The sequence below is a fragment of the Haliotis cracherodii genome, unplaced genomic scaffold (assembly GCF_022045235.1).
Source record: "Haliotis cracherodii isolate W230 unplaced genomic scaffold, xgHalCrac1.p SCAF_20, whole genome shotgun sequence".
Lineage (NCBI taxonomy): Eukaryota > Metazoa > Mollusca > Gastropoda > Lepetellida > Haliotidae > Haliotis > Haliotis cracherodii.
This window is the reverse complement of record NW_027266276.1, coordinates 16,352,203-16,361,859: the sequence shown is the minus strand read 5'-3', so window position 1 is coordinate 16,361,859 and position 9,657 is coordinate 16,352,203. Positions and strand designations below refer to the sequence as shown.

Below are 9,657 nucleotides of genomic sequence, written 5' to 3'. Positions count from 1 at the left end.
TGTGCAGGCATCTTACAATATAAGTGAAATAATCTTGAATGCAACATTAAATACCCAACACTGCTTACCAGTAATATGAACACAAAACACATGTGATCTCATGAAAACTTTATTTACACATTGGAAGTCTAATTCTAGCAGTTGCACGTGGAACTTGTTTTAAACAGTAGGGCTGTAACAAGTCCCTTCAGCCTCAGTGTTGTAAACCCACAGTCTACAAAACAAATGTCACAAGAAACAGTTTACATTTTATTAAAGGACATGAACCAGTGTATCAAACAGATTTCAGTTTAATAGACCAAATCTATTCAATTGTGGGTTGGGTCTCTGGCCACACGTAGGAATACAACTAAACACCAGGGTATGGAATACTGTCTTGCACCATATCACTACATGCTCACCTAGCATATACACCAGCAATGATGTTCACATGTTTCAGGACACACAATGTTCTGCTTTATCAAAGGGATTTGACAAAACATGACATCAAATGATGCAATAATAATATTTGCTCACAAGAATCCTGATTCTACATTGCAAACTGGTTGCTTTTCCAACAGATGGGTCTTCCTATCTGACATGCTGCGCTACCAACAAAAGCAATGACAGCTCATCATTTCACAGGCAGCCTCTTTTGGCAAGGATGCATTTGTGAAGCTCACCAAGGGTGATGCAGCAGACGCCCCCAAGTCTCCATGGGGACAGAATTTGGGTAGCAGCAGTGTGAACTGCATGGGTGTTCTCCCACACTCCATACAGTGTCAACTACTCCACTCTACTAGCAGAGCCACAACTGAGAGTTTTACACCCCTCCCACTGGTCACAAAGTCCTGCCTTTAGTAAGTGGAGTGTAGATGCTAGCAGGAATACAACTGATAATTTCTTTACATGATTGTGTATTGGATGGGAATTATTATCCTACATCATAACTCACTGGAACAGTTTACATATAGACATACTGTCACCCAAATTCATTAGTCATTCAAAACATTTCAATACATTGTAAAGTAAAACCTTCTTAAAACATAATTCATCTATTTATTGCTGACTACAGCAACAAAATTGTCAGTCTATAAATGTTTTGATTCTGATAAATGGAATATCTTCAGTTGTTCCTGTTATTCATATAAAATGCTGTGTACATTCAGTCTAATTGGGCTGGCATCAAAACAGTAATAAAATCAGGTAATCAGAACCACAACTACTATTTTCAGCTGGTCCAACATTTTCTCTATTTTGGTACAATTCAAGAGGTTCTATTGATATGGGCCAGACACATACGATCAATACAGTCTACACAGGGTCCCTTGTTTCCTCTGAGAAGGGTGTACACAGGGTCCCTTGTTCCCTCTGAGAAGGGTGTACACAGGGTCCCTTGTTTCCTCTGAGAAGGGTGTACACAGGGTCCCTTGTTCCCTCTAAGAAGGGTGTACACAGGGTCCCTTGTTTCCTCTGAGAAGGGTGTACACAGGGTCCCTTGTTTCCTCTGAGAAGGGTGTACACAGGGTCCCTTGTTTCCTCTGAGAAGGGTGTACACAGGGTCCCTTGTCTCCTCTGAGAAGGGTGTACACAGGGTCCCTTGTTTCCTCTGAGAAGGGTGTACACAGGGTCCCTTGTTTCCTCTGAGAAGGGTGTACACAGGGTCCCTTGTTTCCTCTGAGAAGGGTGTACACAGGGATCAAGTCTCATCTGAGAAGGGTGTACACAGGGTCCCTTGTTCCCTCTGAGAAGGGTGTACACAGGGTCCCTTGTCTCCTCTGAGAAGGGTGTACACAGGGTCCCTTGTTTCCTCTGAGAAGGGTGTACACAGGGATCAAGTCTCATCTGAGAAGGGTGTACACAGGGTCCCTTGTTCCCTCTGAGAAGGGTGTACACAGGGTCCCTTGTCTCCTCTGAGAAGGGTGTACACAGGGTCCCTTGTTTCCTCTGAGAAGGGTGTACACAGGGTCCCTTGTTTCCTCTGAGAAGGGTGTACACAGGGATCAAGTCTCATCTGAGAAGGGTGTACACAGGGTCCCTTGTTCCCTCTGAGAAGGGTGTACACAGGGTCCCTTGTCTCCTCTGAGAAGGGTGTACACAGGGTCCCTTGTTTCCTCTGAGAAGGGTGTACACAGGGTCCCTTGTTTCCTCTGAGAAGGGTGTACACAGGGATCAAGTCTCATCTGAGAAGGGTGTACACAGGGTCCCTTGTTCCCTCTGAGAAGGGTGTACACAGGGTCCCTTGTTCCCTCTGAGAAGGGTGTACACAGGGTCCCTTGTTTCCTCTGAGAAGGGTGTACACAGGGTCCCTTGTTTCCTCTGAGAAGGGTGTACACAGGGTCCCTTGTTTCCTCTGAGAAGGGTGTACACCCATGAAAACAAACACATTCTCACTTTTCTGAGAAACATTGGGGATTCAATTACCAGAGGAAAGATGAAGCAAAACACTTAAACTGTCCGTCGTAAGGATGGGATGATGACAGTACAACCAAAATATTGAGGATTTGCTGTACATTATGTTCTATTGACAATTATATTTAAAATAATAAAAATAAATATTATATACAAGGATAGATAAGCAAGCACCACATCAGATCAGTTAATTCATACGCAACATTACTCATTCTTACATCACAGGCGAAACTTATGCTGTGCTGAGACATATCACGTAACTTGTAAAATCATGGACATAATTATATATCTGAGATTTACTACGCAAGAAATGTTTCCAGGGAATGATGTTAATCCAGCTACACTAACATCATGAGTACATCAAGTACAAATGAAATGTTTTCAAAAATAGGAAGTTGTTTTTTTTACTTTTCATTTCATTGAAATGTATGTTTTCACCCAAACTTCACATGATAAACTTTAATAGACCAAGTGATACAGAGGACAGAATATCCGTATCTCTCTTCACCCATTTCCGTGGCAACCCTATTGTTTAGGTATTTGATATACTTTAGGACTCACTAGAGGCACTTTACAGTGGATAGTTCGGATACAGTTCAAGGGATGACAACTGAAGTGCTGATTACTTGTAGCATCATATTTGTAATACCACAGGAACTGGTTATGCAAGGCTATGTTCTGAAGAAATGTAAGAGATTCCTACCACACAAATGCTATGTACCAATCTCATTAAAATCAGACCCCAGTTTTCACTACCGCTAAACAAAGATCTGATTCTAATCATGCAATTTCGAAAACTTTAACACAGGGTATTCCAAACGATGGTTACAGGTTTAAAGACTGAATCCATACAATCTAGACCATCTATAAGCCATTCCAGAATCTTCTTTTGTTTAGCTTTCAAATTTGTAATCGAGAATTTGTCAAAATATGTTTCGAAGCGTAGTCGCCAATTTGAAATTAGTGCCTTAAAGCACGAGAAAGCTTCCTCCTGATTGGTCATTCCATTGGTCGGTCAAAGTTCCATAAGGTCGGTCTGACATGACCCATAATGGGATGTCCTCAGATCTTTGTTTAGCGGTATAGCGATCTGATTTTAATGAGATTGGTTATGTACAGATACCAAGTTACCCTATTGACTTGAAAGTCTGAATTTAATTGAGTTGACTGAATATGAGAATCAAATCCAGTGCTCCAAACTCTAACAGATTGTTTAGATATATTACAGATTTGTTTTGAAAGATACTTTTGACTGGACTGAAGTGTAGATTGGATGTAGTGATCAGCTAAGTCATGTTAGTAAATAACAAACATATGTTCTATACATTCTTAATTATATACCAACATATATAGATCTGCCACCTAGTCCAGTAATGTTACAAGATTACACTGATACCAAGTTCATATGGGCTCATGAAATGGGCTACATACAAATATATGTGTGAAGGTTAATATAGATGCTAATTAAACCCCTCTTTGTCGCCTCAGTGTCACTGTGCAATATTCAGAAAACATGTCTCTCCTATATACCTATACTGTCACAAGAAAATGTGTCATTTGACTTGTCCTTACAAGTAGAATGTATACAAATTTCTGAAAATGTTAAATATTGACTGACAAACTAGGAAATGGCTGTCACATGTCCTTATCTGGTTCACAGGATCAGTCGTCTCCACATTAAGAAACAACTTTCAACATCATTGTTTCCTCTCGTCTGTTCATAAATGACTGAAGGGATGTGGTTGCTTTAAGAGTATTAATCTTTTTGTCAATGCCTTATCAGAGAGTACATCATACCAAGGAGAAAGACACAGACTTAAGCAGGTGGTATGCTTTTATCCCATTTCTGGAATGGATAGGCTACTGAGTGAGTGAGTTAAAATTTAAAGTCACATCGGCAATATTTCAGCCATATAGTGACAGATAAGCTACTCAGCTACTGAGTAACCAAGTCTCATAAAAAGAGAGGATCTGGGAACTCACAACCAGGCACGGGCAGCCAAAGACAGCATCGTTTTGACAGTGGCATTGCAGTCAACAACTGTTACCAATGCTTCCAACCCCACTTGTAAACATGAGTACACCAATATCTACCAAATTTAAGGCATGCAAGAGACACCAATTTCTTAGTATTGAGCTTAACACAAATCTGCATTCAATTTGCAAAAAAAACATTTTCTACAAGTCATTTCTGCGTTCAACTGATAATGGGCTTATTGGGAACACTTTGGTTTGTATTTTTATTTAGATTTATTTTCCAAAATACACAAGAAGCATTCACTTCTGTCGGAGAATAGATCAGGTTCATCACATTGCAGTGATCATGCAAAAGAAAAGCACACCAACATAGATAATCACAAAGCAATTTCTTTCAAGTTGGGATTCTTTGCCATTTTCTACAATCATAGGATTTGTGCAGGGACACATCAAACAATACAGCCATTCAGAAACAAACCCCATTCATATAGATTTTCTCAAAAGCAAATGTTTGGTCCATATTTATTGATTTGTATTATTTTTTAAAAGACTCCCTCCAACAAAGACTTCCTAACCTTGATCACAAATACAGAAAAAATACTAACTTAGTGAGCCCATTTCCATAGACTGTCAAACCATAGCTTGCATACACATTTCAGTGTGAGAAATTCCATACTTCAGGTGACTGACTTCATATTTGAATGTATGAATAGGATACTCAGGTACTAGTGCAAACTGCTTTCTCTTTTGTACATACAGATGTGCAGAATTGTTTGCTCTGGGCATTTATTACAGCGACACAGTAGTTGTTGACATAAGTCACTATTTTGTCTTCATTCACTTAGTAGTGTGCTTCGGTCTGTTTTCCCATTCTATTTCTCTTCGGAGCAATAACTAAAATTGCTTTTGTTACACTAAAATATGAAAACAAGCTATTAGCTGTAGCTTCAGTGTGCTTGGTGCACTGGCTGTGGTAGATGTTGCATGCTACAGATACTAGCAGGCTTCAAGGCTAAGTAGAACGCTCCTTTCAACAGGTGCAGGTATCTTCCATACACTCTGATTCAATACATGGCCACAATCATCCAGCAACACAACACAGTAACATGTCTGATCTCCAATCTAGCGGGATATAATGTACTGAGAAGAACAGTATTGATAAAAAGATTTATCAGGGGAACTTTTATTTTAGATATTCATAAAATTCCATAAATTACTGTAATTGGTGACCTCCTTCAAATACTAATACACCTTGTAGCTAAAATGGATAGAATTATCACTAAACCGCCCGCATGTTATCAGAAATGAGCGGGCCACTGTAACTTGATAATGCCCTTGATAATTATCACGCCCGTTGTTAGGTGATGTCATAGGATAGGGATAGGTGACGTCACGTTCAATAGTGATGTCATCTGGTTTGTGCTATGACGTTTCCATATTTGTAAAAGTGGGTCAGTGACATTCGTGTTGATACGCAGTAAATGTTTCAAAACTGATATTATTGTTTCTTTTTATTTGATAACAAATTCCATTCATTTTAGCTATAATAATGGTAACACTATTTTTCAGGGCATTATCATTTGCAGAAGCCCTCGGTCATCGGGCAGTTAATGGAAGACCTCGGACTTCTGCAAATGATAATGCCCTGAAAAATAGCTTTACCCTTATATTATTCTGATTTTATCCACATCAGGCCTCCCCTTTATGCCTAATTACCAAAGTTAATTAATTTAATTTTAAAAGTATATTGAACAATTTGTTTGTGAATGCATTGGGTACATCCCAACTGTTCCTTGTGGTGCATAACCTTTGTCTGTCCCTACCAGAGATATATTTCATAACACACCATGCAGCAATACACTAGCTTGGATCACCATACCACACTACACAAATACCATGGCCTTACTGCAGCCAGTATAGCAGTATAGCTACAGACACAACCAGGATACTGTTGCTTATTTACACCAAATATTCACGTATACAATGACACACAAAACCACAGGGTAGAAACCTAACCTACTGTACAAAATAAGCACACCTCATGTTAGTTGTTAAAATCTGAACATGTACTACCCTACATAGGAAAAATCTAAATAAAACTGTTCTGTGACAGGAAACAATACACAAAAATACTTGCTCTCTCAAAAGGTCAATGATTCAAGAAACTTGAAAAAAAAAGAAGATACCATTACGTGTTCAGTTCTTCGGGATTTTTTATTCAAGTCAAATATCTTTTAGAGACTAACTTTGGCAAGTTTTTGTAAATAGGCAAATATCATCCCTCAGAAGCAGAAATGTATGCTGTTTTATTAAACCTGAATCTCTGTTGGACCAAACTATATTACAGTCTCTTGAAGACTTTTCTACCCAAAGTTGACTACGTAACAGACTGTATATTGTTATTTGGTGTAAATGTGGCAGAACATCCATAAAACTCTATGAACAGGTCATTTCATAAAATCAAAAGGATTTCAACAACAACAAAAATAAACTAATTGATCATATAGAGACATGCTTTTGGAGTAATAAACATTTTATGTCAAATGTAAAAAATAAACAAGTAACATTTCCAAAGTCCCTTAAAATAGATACAGGTCCCAGAACATCCACTTTATGTCATGAATAAACGAACAATCTACACATACACACATCACTGAAATCCTCTGACTTCCCTTCAGACAACAATATTAAATTGTTTGATAGGCATTACTTAAAAGTTGACAGATGACCAAGAAGACACAATTTAAGGATAACAACTTCTTTAATAACTGTGAAGGCAGCGTTTCAGTATAGATCCTTATACCGTTGTCAAGCAAACTTGAAATTTTAGTATTTTAAGGAACATATTTCTGTGCTGTTTCATTCAGCAAACACTGACTAAAATATATCAATACTGACATAAATGTCTGTTCATTTCTTTGATAGGTAGAGAGGCTCAGTGGTGGGGAAATAGCATATTAGTCTTGCCGGACTGGGTACATTCGATGGCTGATCAAACAGAAACTCAGCAGATTCAGATATTTTACTCCAGTGCCACACTGTGTGAAGACCAGACAACCCTCCATAGAAGGTCGCATCCGTTGAACCGTGAGAGAACACAGACCGTCAAATCTAAATGAAGGATGTGTGGCTTCCTGAGCCAATCAGATGTCAACAATTGGCTTATTTTCTTTACCACATCAGTCCAGAATTTTAATTTCAACAAAAGAAAACCCACTACGAAAACAAAAACGTTCCTTTGATTGTACTTCCCCTTTGGGTTATATGCCATGGCACTCAGAAACAAGAGGGTGTACACAACATATCCACAACAGAATGGTGTTGCCTTTATTATGTACCTTCAGAACTGTCCGTTTAAGTTCGTTACGAGATACAGTCATCAGATATGCTGCTTAAAAGCCATGACATTGTTCAGCTGATTAGAATGTTCACCTGACAAGATCCCTTCATGCAGAGAGATATCATATCGAGGTAAAAGAACTTATCTTAATGAAATTGGACGAGACAATTTCAACACGCCTGAGTCCCCTTATTATGTCTATTGTGACCAGGGCACCATTCCACGAAGCGATCTCAGCTACTTTTCACACTCTAATGTGGAAGGATATGTTATGGTTTATCCTCCATTTTTTAGCCAAGTCAATTGTTAAGACAGTTAAAAACACTGATTATGTCTGGCTGCCATTTACCGAGGAGTAACATGGTATGGGCAAAGTGGCAGATACAAAGAGTTCAGACACTACATTACGTTAATTGTATGCATATAACACAGCTCAGTACAGAGAGACATTTGTTTCTACTTTATCTTAATGACAATATCTTCAGTTCATGATGCACATTGACTGACTACCAAGTAAACCAAGCTTGTAGATCTGGCCTGACTGACAACCGGGTGTCTTAATGATTGGCTTATAGCTGACAGCAGACATTCTTACCCATCCCACTGATACCAAGGTAAACTGAAGTAAACAACACAACTCTAGCATATGACCTGATTCCCAGCAGTCTTCATGACTAGATACTCTTTACATTTCTAATTTAGGTTTATGTACACAATGGACTTATGTCATTTCTTGGTTTTAACATTTGTAACTGATTTTACAAGATTTGAGATAAAACATGATGTCAGAAAAAGCCCATCACACAATAACCTGAGAAACTAAGTTCAATGTAGTCTCCAAACACAAAGCGCTGTGAACAAGAACAGATATACAAGTCTGAAGAAGACTTCTTGACACAAATCTGAGCTATGTCCACAGCTGTGTTTAAAGGCGTCGGTCATACTCTGTACTCTGTGTACTGTGAAGAGGCTAGTGAAAGACGGGGGCCGAGGGCAGGCAGGCGGCAGGGATCAGATTACACAGTAGCTACAGGAAGACGAGTTGGGATGAGGTGCACCTAGCGTTAGGCCCTGCTTGTCAGTCTCCCACAGACCTGGTGTCTGGATGATCTACAACAGAGATTGGTATCATAGTGTAGTAACATGCCATGGTATAACATTGAAGTAACAAGCTGTGGTATCACATTGTAGTAACGAGCCGTGGTATCACATTGCAGTAACAAGCTGTGGTATCACATTGTAGTAACAAGCTGTGGTATCACAATGTAGTAACAAGCAGTGGTATCACAATGTAGTAACAAGCTGTGGTATCACAATGTAGTAACAAGCAGTGGTATCACATTGAAGTAACAAGCCGTGGTATCACATTGTAGTAACGAGCCGTGGTATCACATTGTAGTAACAAGCTGTGGTATCACAATGTAGTAACAAGCTGTGGTATCACAATGTAGTAACAAGCTGTGGTATCACATTGCAGTAGCAAGCTGTGGTATCACAATGTAGTAACAAGCTGTGGTATCACAATGTAGTAACAAGCTGTGGTATCACAATGTAGTAACAAGCCGTGGTATCACATTGCAGTAACAAGCTGTGGTATCACAATGTAGTAACAAGCTGTGGTATCACAATGTAGTAACAAGCTGTGGTATCACAATGTAGTAACAAGCTGTGGTATCACAATGTAGTAACAAGCCGTGGTATCACAATGTAGTAACAAGCTGTGGTATCACAATGTAGTAACAAGCTGTGGTATCACAATGTAGTAACAAGCTGTGGTATCACAATGTAGTAACAAGCCATGGTATCACAATGTAGTAACAAGCCGTGGTATCACAATGTAGTAACAAGCCGTGGTATCACAATGTAGTAACAAGCAGTGGTATCACAATGTAGTAACAAGCTGTGGTATCATAATGTAGTAACAAGCTGTGGTATCACAATGTAGTAAC

At 39.1% G+C, this 9,657-nt stretch overlaps 1 protein-coding gene and 1 pseudogene across 1 annotated transcript in view; both read right to left on the bottom strand.

Annotated features, from left to right (window-relative positions):
- Positions 1-93: 93 nt before the first annotated feature.
- Positions 94-2,353, bottom strand: LOC139470364 (uncharacterized; annotated as a pseudogene).
- Positions 2,256-9,657, bottom strand: part of LOC139470365 (ras-related protein Rab-18A-like) — a 30,256-nt gene continuing 22,854 nt past the window's right edge. Inside the window, exon 7 of the mRNA XM_071252762.1 lies at positions 2,256-8,818. Coding sequence (XP_071108863.1) covers positions 8,720-8,818 — 99 coding nt within the window. The 3' untranslated portion in view covers positions 2,256-8,719. The remainder of the gene's footprint in view (positions 8,819-9,657) is intronic.